Genomic DNA, 18,054 nt, shown 5'->3' on the forward strand with positions numbered 1-18,054 from the left:
TCCTACAAACCGAAAAGTCTAATTGCCTGTTGGTAAAAATAGCCAAGAAGATTAGTGCCTTAATTTCGTATTCGTTAAATGTCACTTATATTAATTCAGTTGTATCGAATACTTTATGGATTTCATGATAATAGTCGTCTGTAAAAGAATTTTCAATATTGTGTTCACAATCTCGCAAAAACCGAAGAAAGATCTAGAATCATCATTAAAGTTTACCTACCATTAAAAAAATACGGGCTCACAATCAGCGTTTAAATCCCTTCTTCCAAGAAAATACCCTAGAACTTTTGTTATTAATTTGAAGTTGATGTGTTTATCCTATATAAGTTATTTTAATAGAAACAAGAATTTGTAAGTATGAAGAGGCTCGGTAGTACTAACCTATTTCAAATTCGCTCCTTCTATCATTCAATTTGCAATCGCTCAGGTCAATATTTGACAAAGACGATTTCATAAGGCGCTTCAAGAAAAAGTATAAATGTTTGTCTTGAATTAAAATATGCAAGCCTTACTTACTTTAACAACGTTATCTAGGCTTACGTTTTCCCTTATCTCAAACTGTCATTGTCATGATTATAAACATCGGCAGCGCCAGGGGTAGCCAATTTGCTGCCTACCGCTAAGTTCTATTTTAGAGCACCGTATTAATTTTAGCTTCTCGTAGTACTGGGGGAAAACAGAAAAATAAAGATAAGTCAAGAGCTTGATGGTATGTGGCAAAACTTATTCTAGAAACGCGGTGTGGGTGAGTACAATATTTCCAAGTAGCGGTCCGAAAGCGTTCTTGTGATACAAATAAAATGCAAATAAATATGCGACGAATTCAATATACAATTACCTTATTATTTCTCACTAAATGAAAACAATCAGAAAAATAGACTGAATGCCATAATTAACATTTTGAATTTTGTTAAAATTTTACCGGAAGTGAATACAATTTATTCATAATTTCGGTGTAGTTATATAGATAATGACATTAATGACGAATGCTATATTTATAAAACGAAACCATTATATTTTCTGTTTTAATGATATTATAATAATTGTAGATTTCCTTTTGTCATATCAATATAAATACTGTGTCCGAGCCGATGAAAATATAGTATTTTGTGGCCGCCGGTATCCGATTTACTACATTTTGGTGAGGGTAACATTCAGAATATATTTTTAAAAAGCTTATACTTATATATATCAAATAAACTAATAACAAAATAAAGCAACTCGTCGATGATTTTTGTCATCAGGAATTTTATACCATTTATGATTTTTTGCACTGTATCGAATATATTATTATTTTTAAGCCACTCTTGTTGTGTTTAATTCACAAAACGGTAAAACATCCTCTCCCGGTCCATTTTACAAGAGGACGTCTTAACACTAAAATCTTTTGCACACATTATTGCAAAATCCAACAAACTCACATCACTTTTTTGCCACTGGTGCTATTTTCGAATCTTCTCTGGTACCTCCAACCACAAGCAGCGTTCTCTATGCACATTTATATAGTCTGTGGTAGAGAGACAGAAAGCCCGCCAAAACTAAAACATGTAAATGCACTCTCCATATTCTAATTGTACAATGTTGTTGAATAATAGTAATTGTAGAGTTAACCGACAAAGGGAAGATCTTCCACTGAGCGAGTGATATTGCTCGGTAGACCGACGGTCCAATGTTGTTCGGAACTTGTATATTATATGAAAGGTTATCTTGTAAATTTCGTAAGCGAGATTCACGCGTCTGTCAAATTTTAATAACTTGTGTTGAATGATGGTTACCGCTATAGTAATAATAATTGCACTCCTTAATAAAATATCGATATTTATGTGGTATGTCGACACCCCTAAATAATTTCAAGTCACACCATGCCTTGATGTTTTTCGATTTCGTCAGTTGTTTATATCTCCAACACTTAGATCCAACTCTTTCACTGCCTTATAAACTTGTCTCTTCATCTTTAAAACCGATGCAGAATTGAAAATATGGTCATTTTTGATTGCTTGAATGATTGAATGATGTCACGGCGTTAAGGGAACGTATAGACAATGTAAGATTAATGTCGCGATCCTCCTTGAACCACAAGGTCGACGTCTCAATTCTATTTAGTAAGGGCTCAGCTTAAATAAAATTTATTGATATTATTAATCTAAGAGTTACTTGAACTTAAGGCCTTGTTGCCTTTCAAAGCGAAACGCATGACTGATTCATGACGTAAATATATATGCAGGATGTAGATACCTACCCATGCCTGTTTACAATACGCCATACCACTAATACTCCCAGAGCGCTACTTCTCGTTCTTCGATAAATCCCTTAATCACCTTTTACAACAGTCACGGGAAGAGTTTGGGTGGTACTATTCTAGACAGCGACCTTTTAATTATTATATTAATTACCAACTATTCGTATAAGTCGTCGTGGCTTAAAGGATAAGATGTCCGGTACAATCGTATCTAGCGATGCAACGGTGTTTGAATCCCGCAGGCGGGTGGGTACCTACCAATTTTTCGAATGAAACATGTACGTAGCAAATGTTCACGATTGACTTCCACGGTGAAGGAATAACATCGTGTAATAAAAATCAAACCCGCAAAATTATAATTTGCGTAATTACTGGTGGTAGGACCTCTTGTGAGTCCGCACGGGTAAGATACCACCACCCTGCGTATTTCTGCCGTGAAGCAGTAATGCGTTTCGGTTTGAAGGGTGGGGTAGCCGTTGTAACTATACTTGATACTTTAGAACTTATATCTCAAGATGGGTGGCGCATTTACGTTGTAGATGTCTATGGGCTCCGGTAATCACGTAACAGCAGGTGGGCCGTGAGTTCGTCTACCCATCTTAGCAATAAATAAAAAAATATTACAAATTATTATTTTTTTAGCAACCAAAGAACATGAACAATCTCCTAATAGCGATTTTTGCTTTGACGCTTCCATTTTCGACATGGTGCTATGACGAGAAATATGACAAGATCGATGTAGACAAGATATTGAGTGATGACAAGCTGTTCACGGACTACATTAACTGTATGTTAGATAAAGGACCGTGTGAAGTCGAGTATTCGTCGGAATTCAAAGGTAAATTTCATCAAACTATATATGTCGACTATCTTATCTTGTCTTTGGAGATTATTTAGTTCTTTGTTTTTTATAGCTTAGATGGGTAGACGAGCTCACAGCCCACCTGATGTTAAGTGGTTACTGGAGCCCATAGATATCTACAACGTAAATGCACCACCCACCTTGTGGAGAGATAAGTTCTAAGATCTCAAGTATAGTTACAACGGCTGCCCCACCCTTCAAACCGAAACGCATTACTGCTTCACGGCAGAAATACGCAGGGCAAATAACGATACATACATATAGATAATGCAGCAAAACTGTCATTTGATAAATTTTTTGAGTCGATATTTATGTTATATATGTCAATAGATAACCACGTCTATTACATTTGTGTGATAGTTAATTATTAACATATCCACTGTCCAAAATATGTTTAATGTTTTTAGAAAAGTGTTTTCTTAATTATTTTGTTTGTTCTAATTTCGAGCGCTTTAAACATAATACTTATTTAGTTCCACATACAAACAATCATTATACAAACAATACACCATGCGACATTAAATTTACGTTTCATAAAAATATCCAAACGGTTTCAAATGTATTCAATGCTACACACTTAAATTACAGATTAATTACAATACGTATTAGGTTTCTTTCTTAATTGATTAATGACATTAGCACTGATTGCTTCAAAGTTCAAAGGCCTATCTCGAATTCCTTCGTAATTAACTAATACTAGAGGTCCCGCAGTAGTCGAAATTCGACTATAATTAATGGGAATTGAAGTTTGTACACTATTATTTTATACTACTATAATCACAAATTTCGGCAAGAGTACACTATAAAAAATATTAACTAAGACAAACCATATTCTATTCTCAATTTGACAACAGACGTCCAGACTAAAAGTTTGACAATAAATAGTATGCATGCGTGTGTGCGTCAAATACATGGTATGTAGTGTGTGTAATGTTTTGTTTATTGATTTAATGTATCTTATATGCATTATTTAAAAAAAATATTAGCATTGTGCACTTCTTCTCTATATTCTCTATAATTGTGAAAAATTTCATACTCCTCCGTCTGCGCAATTTTCGTAAAAAGGGATACAAAGTTTTTGCTTCACGTATTAATTAACTAATATATTAACTACTATTACAAACACATTTAATTACACATACACATGTATATTTATACACATTAATACAGAAGGGTACAATCTAAAGAAGTAATGTTTTATAATATATTTTTAATGCTACATCAGTTGATTTTAATTTGCGTAAACTTTTTTCATGATATTGATTGACTTCTAATAGTTCCTAGACTAGGCATAGTATTAACACTACTGGAATCTGGAATATAAATAGTTCGTAAAGTATAATTTTTCTCTTCTTCGAAATACGTATATTTATGCTGCAATGCAGACGTACGTATTTTTTTTATTACTTAGATGGGTGGACGAGCTCACAGCCCACCCGGTGTTAAGTGTTTACTGGAGCCCATAGACATCTACAGCGTAAATGCGCCACGCACCTTAAGATATAAGTTCTAAGGTCTCAAGTATAGTTACAACGGCTGCCCCACCCTTCAAACCGAAACTCATTACTGCTTCACGGCAGAAATAGGCTGGGTGGTGGTACCTACCCGCGCGGTGGTACCTACCTCGCAAGAGGTCCTACCACCAATATGAAGCTTTTTCCTACCATTAGGAATGCTAAAAATTTACCTATTTTCAGTAACAATACCCAGGATTCGAAAAAATCAAAAATTTAAAATGTAATTATTAACAATTGACACTGTTTTTAGAACTGCTGCCCGAAGTGATAGCGACATCGTGTGCCAAATGTACACCAATCCAAAAAACAGGTTTAAGGAAAACCGTTAAAGCGCTGAGCGTCAAGAAACCTGATGATTTTAGTCAATTCAGAGCTAAGTATGACCCTAAAGGGGAATACGAAAAGCAATTCGCCGCTTTTGTTGTGGCAACAGATTAAATTGAAACCAATAGTAGAATTTCGAAACAACAGACTGGCAAATGAAAACGGATTTTCGACTAGCACTATGGGGAGCATTACAGATTAATAAACATTTTCTTTGTCGTAATGATTACTTGTATTGTATTATTAAGCCCTAAACCTGAATCCTACTTGTTTCCATTGTGACACGATTAAAACAAAATTACAAAACTATATGCTACTAAAGCCCCCTAAGACTGAATTAGAAACTACAGACGTAAGGGCTAGCAGCCTTTGTCTCAGACTGCAGGTTCGTAAAATATGAGAACCTGAAAAGATAAATATTGAATGCTGTTACTTTTTTTCTCTCTACCCCTGGGGACGTAGAGCTATTTCCTGATACGCCCTGACGGGTAGGACGTGTAGGTGAAATACTCCCACGACTATTGGGATACTTGGGATCGACATTATGAGCGATGTCCAATTTCTGAGTCATTTTTGACTGGTGGTAGGACCTCTTGTGGTTCGCACGGGTGGGTACCACAACCCTGCCTATTTCTGTCGTGAAGTAGTAATGCATTTCGGTTTGAAGGGTGGGGCAGCCGTTGTAACTATACTGAGACCTTAGAACTTATATCTCAAGGTGGGTGGAGCATTTACGTTGTATCATGCCTATGGGCTCTAGTAACCACCTAATACCAGGTGGGGTGTGAGAATGTCCAACCGTCAAAGCAATAAAAAAACTAAAATGTGGTGTCGTGGGACACCAGGTAGGAACGAAGTTCCTTCGGCTAATGTAGAATCGACACAATTTGCAAAAAAAAGAAGGATAAAGAGAAAGGTATTATACACTACTCGCTTGTGTATACGACTGTCGCGCTCGCGCCTGCGCACGTCTCATTTAACGGTTTTATTCCACGCACTTTTTTCCACGGATTTTTTCTTACGGTTTTACTATCACATTTTTTCAGTTCGGTCGCGCAGCAAAATCCCTATCCCCTCCAAGCCTGCCGTAAGGAACTTCGTTCCAAAAAAAGATTTGGAGGGCAAACTCAAGTTGGCATCCATAATACTGGGAGTCCTCAACAGAGCGAAGCGGTACTTCACGCCTGGACAAAGACTTTAGCTTTTCAAAGCACAAGTCCGGCCTCGCGTGGAGTACTGCTCCCACCTGTGAACCAGGGCTCCCAAATACCAGCTACTTCCATTTGACTCCATACAGAAGAGAAACTTTTAGATTGTCGATAATCCCATTCTCAGGGATGGTTTGGAACTTGTGGGTTTGCGGAGGTTTATCTGTATTTTGTACCGTATGGTCAATGGGGAATACTCCGAGGAATTGTTTGAAATGATCACTCAAACTCAGTGGACTGTGTCTATGGGCTAGTTTGCTTGTCGAACTTTTGGTCGTAATCGACGAGTTCAACTAGGACAGTGACCGGTGCGTTACCTGCAGATAGGCATATGCGCAGACAATCTTTTTCTTTTTTCAAATAATTCAATAATGCCGGCTTTCAAATTCCGCAGGCAGGTACCAGTGTTTACAATAAAACACGTAATTAGCAGGATTTCATAATTTCCACGAATGAATAATAAATATCGTGTAATAAAAATAAAGCTTGCAAAATTTTGAATTTCCATAATTATTTAGTGGTGATACATGTTATGAGTTCGCAGGGATAACCACTGCTATTCTGTCCCTTTCTGACATCAATTAGTCATACCTTGTAGCTTGAGAAAGACTTTGACCTTATATTTTAATTGGTATACTGGCTCTGTTAATCACTTAAAAACTATATGGACTAAAAATCGTTTTCAGTAGGTAGTGATTGTATTTAGAAAGTTTTAAAACGATTCATCTGCTTCAAATGCTTACCTTAAGACCAAACCAAAACGAATTCAAGTAAACCGAACTTAATTGCAGTCTAATGATTTCACAGTTTCATTGCATAATAAATACAAAACGATTGAGCGATATTAAAGATTATATGATAGTATTGGGTAATGTGAAATCTTACATCACTGTAAGTTAGCTGCGCTGCGCAACCGCACCTGGTCTCGATGTCTGACCCAATAACCCACATATCACAGCCATACAAAGCATTGTACTTCAATAAAATCTCTTTGATTTTAAGATATATATGGACTTGCTGAAGTATGCCGATGGCTTGACAACTCTGAGTGATGAGTCTTGAGTGAACTAACAACCTGATCGAATTTGCTGCTTTGTTCATTTTAATGCAATGATGCCATGAACATAAATGCGAAACTTTTATCTTTCACTTCATTTTGTGAATATGCAATCCAAGATTGATGCACGTGTCCAGCCTCTATTTTAATACGTTTTCGGGTCTATCTGACATTCATTTTTGTATTAATGAATATCATGACAAACCTAACTTAAATATTAATGTTCCTAAACTCCAATCCTAAAATGTTCTTATCTTTAAAAGAAAAAAACTATAAAAATATTTAAAGTAGATATTTAATGTATACAATATCAGTCAATATCTTTGTCCGTTCAACAATAAATAAAAAGTATTATAAACTCCAGTTTCCTTCCACTTTTATAGCTTACGTACTCAAAGAATTTTGTTTATCACAATTGATTAGAACAACATATTTGCTTAAACTTATCTATGAATAACAAAAACAGTTGTGAAATAGAGAGCATCGTAAAACATGTAAGAAGTGAACAATATAAATGAAACAGTTACTAAGCCTATGCATCCCCACATAAGTGTGGCCTAAACCAAAATAACTTATTAATAAATATTTAGCTTCCTAGGAGGAATTTGTCGAAATCAGCACGGTGTTTTCCCGAAGGATCATGTTTCTTCACAAGTTTTTCCCATTCCGTGGAATGTTTCTGCTGTATAACCTTAATCACTTTCCTGACGTTGGCCTTCTGTTTTTCTGTGCACTTCCCGCAGTTGGTGGCAATGGTGTCGGGTAAGGCTTCTGAAATATTTAAAAACCGTTTAAATCTAATTTATAAACTAAAATGCTTGGGTTTTGGAAACATTTTCCTGTTGGTTTTTAAAGATCATTTAAATTTATTTATTTCTTCGTCGGCACCAAGCCTAAATTCTATAGGCATAAATTCATGGCAATAAATTAAAAATTGTATTTAGACATGTGCAAAAATTACCAAATAGGAAAACATTAAAAACCGGCCTTTTAAAGCGATTTTAAAACTCTTGCAAAGGTAAAATTGGGGTATACAAAATTTTGCAATTTAGCTTTAATTAAAAGTTGTCTTAGAGTTAATAACAAGTAAATACACACACGTCCTGCTGACGAAACACAGATGCAGTATGGCGGTGTTGATGTAACATTTCAAGATATCCTTGTTTGTATAACCGTGACCCTCTTTCACAAATATATTTTCTGCGGTTTTTTGTTTGTACTTATAAGTTTGTTCCATCGTGGCATTGTATAAAATTAAAACTTTTATATAAACATAAATAAATACCTTCTTAACAACAAATGCTAAGATCTGCCTTGGTTATTTTTCAGTGCTTGCTCATAAAAGGAAGAACATACAAACAAAATATTAGTCACGAGTAATTCAATGTACAACCAATTATTGTTTATATTTAGGAACATTTCTGATACGGATTATCTTTGATACTACGGTTGCGATAGATTCCAGAAGCACCGAGCTAGCATTAATTATCTGGTTTTTGAACAATTGTATAATATTTACGTTACTTTGGGGATTTACTCACTTTTGAAGTCGGAGGCTTCAGGTGTACACCGGCCTTTGTCTAGGAAACAATTTATATAGGCTTTTAACAATCTATCGCTTGTGACGATTGGCTCTACGTCAAAGTTTTCGTATTTTGAGAGATCAGCGGCAAGACAGGCGGCCAACAGACAGGACAAAACTATTACGCTCTTCATGATGACAAATTACTTCTGAAATCAATAACGAAATTGCTCAAACACCGATCAATCTTTCAACGTACACGACAAAACAAGGAATGAAGACACAATGTGAATATCGGACTAAGAAATCTCGTTAACACATCGTCTCCAGGGACGTTGGACCAATGTGAAATGTGAAGTGAATTTTAATCACACTATTAGGTATTACCAGTTTGAATAATTAATTTTAATGTTTCCATTAGTCATCAAATATTAATTAAAATTTCAGTGTGTCTTAAAAACATCAGATTAACAATTTTCTTGGCCATGAGGTTCCTCAAAAAATTAATATTTTATAAATCAACCAATCTCACTGAAACATCACTAGAAATAGTATACACACAATTCACTTCTGATCTAACACTTGATGCAATACGAATGCAGTTAGTTCAATCACCCACCTTTTACTCTGTATAATATACTTAGGGAACTAGCTGTGACCGAAAGCGACAGTGGTTTATATTGACGTCGGTATACCACTACCAACCTTTGTTGGTACATGGGTCAGTTACAAAACATTTAACTTTCGACTTTTTCGTGGACATAATAAGAATCGTATTGGAAAAATATTGATCCGGCCAGACTGCATCGTTAGCAAAGCATTTCTTACAGGTCATAAGCAAAGCATGTTGTAGTTTGCTGAACGTTAACGCGAAAATTGAGCAACAACGGAATTGCCATTATTAGCTCGTTAAGGAAAAAGTGAAAATATTTTGAATGCTTAAAAACGCCATGACTAATGGCATATGGCTTAATATTTTCACCAAGAGATAAAAAATCAGGTCGAATATGGAACACAATATTTTTTAGATTAATTTGTGATTGATTGTGATGATCGCCTTTTTAAACAATGCCTCTTCCGTGCTCAAGAAACATATATAACCAAAGTCGATTCTAAGTTCGGGTTTCAGAATGTATTTTACATAGACAGTTTTAAAAAACTCTATCTTCGATTCACTCACAACTAATTTCCAAACATATATTATTAATAAAACTTATATCAGTGGTTCAGGAAACCATTGAAAAAGGTTTGTAAATATATTTTTAAACAAATAATATTTATTATTATGTTTATAATTTACGGTGTTCTTTTAAAATAAAGTTTTCATTAATACTTTAAAAAAGATAATAATATACTAAAATTATCATTCGGATAATATTTTCGAAAATTACATGAGTATTTGAATATTAAAAAAATCATTCTATTTTTCTCGATTCATTGATCGTAACATGAATAAGCAAGGAAATGACTTGACAAAGGAGTTCGTCAACGTTTAATTGTTTTTCGAATACAATAAATCATGCACTGAATTCATAAGTATTTACCTCTTACCTATAGATACATCATGTTCACCTTATTGTGAAGTAAAATTTATTATTTTAAGAGAACTGCTTTTATATTTTGATTGACAATGTTAAAAATATTTCGGCAAAAAGATCTAATATTTTAATTATGGTCTGTCAGTGAGAAGCTACGACTATGCAACTATATTCCGGTTCGTACTATTTGATGTAATTCCTACTTCCCTATCTATTTATTTCATCTATTAAAAACCTAGTTACGCTCCGCTATGACAGCGCTAATTCTATGAAAAACACCCATCTTTTCAAACTACACTTTTCGTTGAATGTCCATGATAAAAAGTAAACATTTTCACAACACAAAAAGTGTCCAGTTAAAATCAAATGCTGTGTAAAGTTTTAGCATCAATCCGTAAAGTACGCTCAGAGATTTGTGGAAACAAACACACGGAACCTATTTTTATATTCTATATCATCCTTTTTTCTATATCATATATCACCTATATTCCATATCACACTTTTAATTTTACTACAAGTAAAATTTACAGATTGCCAATTTCATTCGAAGAATTTAAAACTAAAAAATAATTTAGATTAATAACATAAAGGGGATTGCCCACTCTCCATAGTGTGCTAGGCCCAAGATGGACATCAAATATTACTATAAAAATGTACTGATTCAAATTCTTAAATGTATTGGATATCTAAAAAATATATTGAAATTGACGCCACTATTATAAAAAATATAATAAAAATAAAAACTCGTTTTGAGGTTAATTTTCTATATAAATAAGTGTCGGATTGTGAGATACTTCAAGAACTTTTCTTTTCTTAATGTTTAAGATGTTCCTAATTTATTTTTATCCAATAGGGTATAAAAACACACTTAATTCTTTAAATATCTATATTTTCTTCATCTTCATACACAATTAGTATCATCTAAAAATAGCAAAGGAGAGCATATACACGGTTTTAAATCTCGGTCAGGGTAAAACCACAATTCACACAATGTTTTTTAGTCGTAGTATGAAACGTTATTGATAAAAGTAAAATAAATCGAAGAAAAATCAAAACACATCCATTTTGTACGCAAGCACAACACCACAAGCAGCAAGCGAAGTGTCAGTCAGTCAGATTAAATTCAGTGTTGTCAGTATAAAGAAAAATAATTACATGAAATTCATATATCGATTATTTTTTTAAATAACCGATAATTGATTTATATCTTAATCTTTTTTTACGAGTACACATTATTTTTTATGTTTTTGTTTTTGTTGTACATATTTAAATAACAATACTAGTAAAGTTTTTTTTATTGCTTAGATGGGTGGGCGAGCTCACAGCCACCCTGGTGTTGCTAAGTGGTTACTCGAGCCCACACACATCTACAACGTAAATGCGCCACCCACCTTGAGATATAAGTTCTAAGGTCTCAAGTATAGTTACATGTTAAAGTCCAATGGGTATGTCTTCGATGTTATTTTATGTGCATAAAATCCATTAAAATCGTTTGATTAATGATAATACTTAAAATGATTTATTTATATGTTTTATTTATATACTCAAAATATTTACTTCATACGTAAAAGGATTTGAAGCTGGCAATATTTTTCCCGCAAAAATAAAAATCCTTGTTTTTTCAATAGAGTTACTTTTTTTAAACTACTTATTGTAAACTATAGTGGCGCTTATTTGCAAGAAAGTAAATGCATATTTATTTATGACAAAATTAATGCACTAAGTATTTTTTCTATAATCTATTGTCCGCTTTGGGCCGAAAATGGGCCATCCCCTTTAATTTGCTAAGCATAGATAATAATATTCTAAGCTTAATGTGTTTTTGAGTTATGTTTAATAATACGGTTCCAGAACAATGCTTACCTTAATTTAAAGATTGTTCTTGATGATCATGCGTTAGTGATTACTTTTTCAAAGGCGTCATAATATTTGCTTTCAGGATCAAATTTTCTTCTGAGTTCCATGAACGTCTCAGGGAAGTATCTTCTGAAAGCATTAAACGTCTTCCTGGCGAATCGCTTTTGCGTCGGAGTACATTTGGCGCATGCTGTAGTAATCACTTCAGGCATGACTTCTAAAATTGAATAGTAATTATGTAATCATTAATGTGTTGCTAAGATTATTTCGTGACACTTAAGCAATTGTTTTGTTTTACAATGGAAAAGATACCCGAGGCGTTTATTTTAGTAATGTAGCTGATTTGAGATTTGATAAAATCTTTCTACGCAGATAAGCAAAATTCCAAATTCTTTCCTAGTTCAAACACCAAAGTAATTTATAAGGAAAAACTTTTTAATACTTGACCAATATTTAAATATAAAACCTATTTTGTCGAGGGTTTAAAAAACATACTGGTAGCTTCAAAATACTTGGAGGGACTGTGTGAAAGAGGATATGCGGGAGAAGGATGTGAGTGCAGAGATTAAGAATGAAAAAAGAATGGGAAAATAAGACATTCTGTGCCGAACCGACATGTGGGATAAGGGCAAGATGAAGAAGGATTAGTTACAAAAGTTTTTTCGTTATCTTATATGGCTGTGACCACATGGTATCATCCTTAAAAGGAAATAATTCCCTTCAAATACATACTGTAAAATAATGAAAGCATTGATTTTATAAATAAAAACGTTTTATTTTCTTTTTTAAACACATTTTCTAATTGTATTTTACTTGTGAACACATTTTACAGGATGGAAACATTAAATAACATTTTTTAGAAGTAGGTCACTGACCTCGTCGAAAATTATACCATCCGAAAAATCGGAAATATGGCGATGTGCGATAGTTGTTACCAATCTAAGCGACTGATAGCTTGCGATTTCCATGCAAAGAGAATAATAATCCAATACTTTTTCGCCTACCCCTTCCGCCCATCCTTATATCCCAGAAATCGACACCACATTACGCTTACTGTGTTGGAATTCTAAGTAAAAGACACGCTTACGTATCATGTTTTGAGCTATAGATCTATTGCCCTGATTCATTTCAATAAAATTAAATCAGGTAACTCATTCCATACTAAAACTCTACAGAGCTTATACAGAAATTGTAAAATTGCTGCTGCTAAGTATACTGTTAGTACGCAGTAGTTGGCCTAGAATCTGATTAGTTCAAGGGCTACGCCAGCATTCGTAACATTCTATGTAGGTATTTATCTAGAAGCTGGAAACAGACAAAATAGAATTTTTTAATTTTTTTTATATCCTGGTGATGTATATGATATCTACCGTATGCCTAGTCATTTATTTTACATAGAGGTTAGTTAGTTTTATTTATTTCGGTCTATATTATGAGCTATTGAACGTAAAACAAATTTTTTTATATTTTTCCTACCTATGCTGATAGCCTTCATAGGCTATTTCAGCTTTGCCTTAACATATAGGTGAGCACACGGGGCTCAAACCAGAGTGTTGCTAACACTGACCCTAACAAGAGCAGTGCTTCGCAGAATCTACCACCGCATCGGAAACGCGACCCACTGAGAAGATCCGGCGAGAAACTCAGTGGGCAAAAACTATTAAGCTATGTTAACCAAGATTAAAGCTTCACAAAAAAACAGGCCTTTGTTTTGCGAATAAATTAGTTGTAGGTAAATTTTACATGGAAGAATTTTACAATTTCCTATGAAGTTGCCATTTTACAACGCAGCATTTGAAATACCATTTTGGTATAATTGGCAATAAATACTAAATTCAAATTATCTTTATTAAAAACACATGAAATTATATTTTCAAATTCAATCACTTGCGTAATGATTAGTGTTTGTGTTTTCACTATATTTGTATCTTTTTCATCAATATGGACATGGTAAAAATATGACAAGTGATAACAACAGAATACGAATTCCATTGCGGTAGCAATGCCGCACAAACGACTCACAACCTCATGACGTGTACAGGGTAAATACTATAAATGAATGCATTGCTCGTTATTGGTTTGAACTCTTCCGACATGGACATTTTAATCAAACAATGAACCCCGAGGTCGCCACAAAACTATTGTCAACAACAATGAATTATAGACGATAATGGAAGGAAAACGAAAATGAATCTATAGCTGAGCTTCCTGTTTACAACGTGACCATTACAACAATATTGACCTATTTGCGTCAAATTGGTAAGGTAAAAAACTTGAAATGTGGGTGCTGCACAAACTGAATGACCGCCTGCGCGATTAACGCGTTAAGCTAGGCCTTACGTTTCTTAACAGCCACAAGGGATTTTAAGCCGCATTGTCCCTTCGAAGAAAAAAAAATTCAATTGTAAGTGGTTTTCATGTCGCTTAGATCCTGGTTCTGCTCTTAGGCAATGCCTCAAACGAAATCTTATCCATAGAAAATACATGGCCACTGTTTGGCCGTCTAGTATCGGTATAAATCATAACAGCATTGTAACCAAATGGAACCAGTATTAAATTTACTGCGGATGTGCACTTTAAAAAACTGGATACAATAATGAAGAAGCTCACGAATCTCCAATTAGCCTTGCTTAATCACTTCGCCTTTTCGCATTATAAGTGTACAATTTCCAAAAACATTCGAAATTGAGTTAATATGCAGAATATTTTAGTATCACCAGTATTTTTCTAATAAATACTGTCAAAAGAGCGTAGTTTAGTTTTTTTTTTTAGTTCTTTAAAGGCAAAAAATGTAACTGGTACAAAATAAAAAATTAATGTTGCAAAAATTATTAATATTAAAAATATCACATGTTAAACCTTTAAAACATTCTCCTGTAAAATTAGTAAGTTTTGAGATTATACAGTTTTAATGCGAGAAGACGACTTGTTCCCGTCGCTTCTACACGCAACGCTCGACCTCATAAGGCACAACAGATGGTCTCAAACCTACAAGAGCTAGGTTGGACAACTTCTTGGAAAATATTCAATACCCGAGAGGCAGTACAAAATGCCTCTGAAGAGTTTGTTAAGTACACCGGAATTCTTCAAGAAGGATATTGAAATTACCAATGCTGCGCTAGCAGAGAGGCATGGGTACCTACATATTTAGTTTTGTAGAAGAAAATTTTATCCAAAAAAGGAGTTTAGCTTTTTGTATATTAACGGCAAGTAAAGACTTAATACTTATAATAAAATGTTAGGAGATAACTAGTTATTTTTTGGTTCATTGCCGACTTTTGTTCTGCTTTGTTTTTGATTTTACCTCCTACTTAGAAAAACATACGGAAAAGACCATCATCGTAGAGCTTACGTGAAAAAACTTCGTAGGTACTAATTTAAGTAGTTGTTTTGAATTATGTTTAGAATTTTGTATAATTAAGGCTGTTGTTCTATTTAATGAATCAGTTGCCATCAAAAATCTCGTATAATAAATAGCCCGCAATTGTTTTCTTAACATTTTTAGCATGCAATCAATATGAAGATATGTAATGTTTATATGTTATGTATCATTAAAATAAAAAAATCATGTATCATGATGTGGTACAAAAATAAGTAGTTGACAGAATAAAAGAAACTCGACAGCAATTTAAATCTTGTTTTATCAAAGAAATATTTTAAATATCTAGTCCTAAAATTATTTCTTTCCGCGGTTAGGCTACATGATACATATCTAATTTTGTAATTAAAACACAGAAAAGACAAAATGAAGAGAGAGTACATAGAGTCATTTAATTTGAGACATAAAACTTTATGCAGTGTATATTGCAGGAAAAAACATTTAATTACTTACGTTTAAACAGTCTTCCTATAGGCGTACAAGGTCCTTTACCCAAAAAACAATCCAAATATTTTTTCAATAGCCTCGGGTTCTGTACCAAATGATCGATATCATAATAATCGTACCTCGAATCGTAATATTTCTGATTCAGGGCATAAGGTAAAAATATTAAACATAAGAATAACACAGATTTACTAATCCTACACTTTGAATAAAAGTTCTCGATCATGATCGTAATGTGTTCACCAATCAATTGATCTCATAATAGACGTAAAGCAAATGGCGTTATCTGTTTAAATGCTGGGATTTAAAACATTCGCATTGTTTGACCTTCAATAATATTTACAAGGAAGACGATTCACAAAAAAATCAAGTGCTTTTTTAATGTCCGGAACGTTCCATTACACACATACATATTTGAAATTAACATAGCTGTCGGGTAATTAAGTTACCTGCAATTACTATTATTTTAATTCTAAGTTGCATCATACGTGACTTGCCAAGCGTGACGATTTAATGTCTTTCTTATACATATTTGCGGTACTCTAAAAAACTTACTAATATAATTTGGGTTTAATTATAACCAATCATAGTATTTTTTCGTCGAAAAAACAAAGAAAAACTTATTTAAAGCAAAGCGGAAAGTTATTTATTATAAATGTAATGTTTGTAAGCTTTTCGTTGGCATAATATGAAAATTTTAAATTTTCTAAAAACAGCGGAAATAATTGTGCTATGCGTCTTCCTAGTGTATTTACCTAATGTAATAATATTACTGACAGTAATCGCAGCGAAAACAGGATTGTATCGGAAACGTAGCTACCTATACGAGTTATTTTTTTTTTTTATTGCCCTTGTAGGCAGACGAGCATACGGCCCACCTGATGGTGAGTGGTTATCGTCGCCCATGGACTTCAGCAATGCGAGAGCACTCCCCATGGAACATACGGTACAAAATACAGAGGGAACCAAAGTCCCTCCGCAGAGGTTCCAAACGATACCATATAATACATACATATATGTGTGTTTCAGTAGGAGCACTTACTTATATGGAAAAATACTTCCTTCATGTGAGTGTCGTCAGTGCATAGAAAAACTAAAGTACTGGAAACGACGGAAATAATAAAGTGACAATAAAAACGCGATATTAAACGGTAAAAGTTTTCCCGAAATTATTTGTAGCGTGATTCAAATTGTTGGTAGAATTTGTTTTCTCTTCACCGATAGATGTCATTACACTACTTACACTCAAGTCATGTAGAAATTATGCTAATTCCTAGCTGTGTCCGACCGGCGATTAGCTTGCAAGTTCTAGTGGTACACAAAATATACAATGAGGTAAAATCAAAGAAACCTAAACAATTCTGTGTTCAATACAGATCTGAAGCTGTGTCAAATCTTTGTTTGCTTGATGCTTTTTTAAACATAACAGTTAATTGTGACTGGTATCAGATCATAAAGGATTAATAAAATTAAAAAGTGAAGAAATCTTAGTTCGGTTTTGACTCACACATTCAAACATCCAAACATTACCAACACGGCGACTTTGCGATATAATGATTAGACGGCGTTTAATTAAAATCTTTGTAAATTTGAGCACTAATTCGTCGTATTCTAGATTTTATTTATTTATTTAGACGGTTTTAAAATATTGAGCAAGGTATTTTTTTAATTCCTCATCAAGTATATTTACTAAATCGTTTATTTCTTGGAGTAAGCCCATGAGAGAGTTAAAGACTCGCTTTTGTCCAGCAGTGGACGATTGTGGGCTGATAAATATCAAAGCATAAATCTATTTTAAGTCTATATAATAACAATATATATGTATAATAATATGTTTACCTATAAGATGGATGTTTGCAAACTGCATGTTAACAATGTTTTGAGAGTGTTAGGTTGTTTTTATAGTCATCATTTGACGTACTTGAGGAAAAACCATATTTAGATACAGTGTACTAAACAATTATACAAACACTGTTTAAAGCTTGAAATCGAACAAGTTTTTAAGTTAGTCAGATAATAACTAGAAAATAGTGAGTTCCATTGTCACACAAAAGAGCTTAGTACGTTTTTTCATTTTTTTAAATTTACTTCATTGATGAGAAATGTT

General features: G+C 33.7%; 3 protein-coding genes across 3 annotated transcripts; 1 reads left to right on the plus strand and 2 right to left on the minus strand.

The window, feature by feature from the left end:
* Positions 1 to 1,000: 1,000 nt before the first annotated feature.
* LOC114241545 (ejaculatory bulb-specific protein 3) lies at positions 1,001 to 5,171 on the plus strand. The gene is made up of 3 exons (XM_028172407.2): positions 1,001 to 1,141; positions 2,882 to 3,077; positions 4,869 to 5,171. Exons 2-3 carry the CDS (start codon positions 2,894 to 2,896, stop codon positions 5,054 to 5,056), a joined length of 372 nt encoding a protein of 123 aa, XP_028028208.2. The 5' UTR covers positions 1,001 to 1,141; positions 2,882 to 2,893; the 3' UTR covers positions 5,057 to 5,171.
* Positions 5,172 to 7,484: 2,313 nt separating this feature from the next.
* Positions 7,485 to 8,923, minus strand: CSP6 (chemosensory protein 6). The gene is made up of 2 exons (XM_028176660.2): positions 8,749 to 8,923; positions 7,485 to 7,978 (listed from the first exon to the last, which is right to left on the minus strand). The coding sequence occupies exons 1-2, from the start codon at positions 8,921 to 8,923 to the stop codon at positions 7,794 to 7,796; spliced, it is 360 nt and encodes a 119-aa protein (XP_028032461.2). The 3' UTR covers positions 7,485 to 7,793.
* A 3,233-nt stretch (positions 8,924 to 12,156) lies between these two features.
* CSP15 (chemosensory protein 15) lies at positions 12,157 to 16,247 on the minus strand. The gene is made up of 2 exons (XM_089735528.1): positions 15,957 to 16,247; positions 12,157 to 12,341 (listed from the first exon to the last, which is right to left on the minus strand). The coding sequence occupies exons 1-2, from the start codon at positions 16,171 to 16,173 to the stop codon at positions 12,157 to 12,159; spliced, it is 402 nt and encodes a 133-aa protein (XP_089591654.1). The 5' UTR covers positions 16,174 to 16,247.
* Positions 16,248 to 18,054: the final 1,807 nt, after the last annotated feature.

Source organism: Bombyx mandarina, chromosome 19 (genome assembly GCF_030267445.1).
Source record: "Bombyx mandarina strain Sakado chromosome 19, ASM3026744v2".
NCBI classification, from domain to species: Eukaryota; Metazoa; Arthropoda; class Insecta; order Lepidoptera; family Bombycidae; genus Bombyx; species Bombyx mandarina.

Bases quoted from the DNA above. Each gene is read 5' to 3' on its own strand.
- LOC114241545 (XM_028172407.2), top strand. From the start codon at position 2,894: ATGAACAATCTCCTAATAGCGATTTTTGCTTTGACGCTTCCATTTTCG. The intron at 3,078-4,868 runs GTAAATTTCATC...CACTGTTTTTAG, and splicing joins GTATTCGTCGGAATTCAAAG to AACTGCTGCCCGAAGTGATA.
- CSP6 (XM_028176660.2), bottom strand. From the start codon at position 8,923: ATGAAGAGCGTAATAGTTTTGTCCTGTCTGTTGGCCGCCTGTCTTGCC. The intron at 7,979-8,748 runs GTGAGTAAATCC...TAAATATTTCAG, and splicing joins TGAAGCCTCCGACTTCAAAA to AAGCCTTACCCGACACCATT.
- CSP15 (XM_089735528.1), bottom strand. From the start codon at position 16,173: ATGATCGAGAACTTTTATTCAAAGTGTAGGATTAGTAAATCTGTGTTA. The intron at 12,342-15,956 runs GTAAGTAATTAA...ATTCAATTTTAG, and splicing joins TATAGGAAGACTGTTTAAAC to AAGTCATGCCTGAAGTGATT.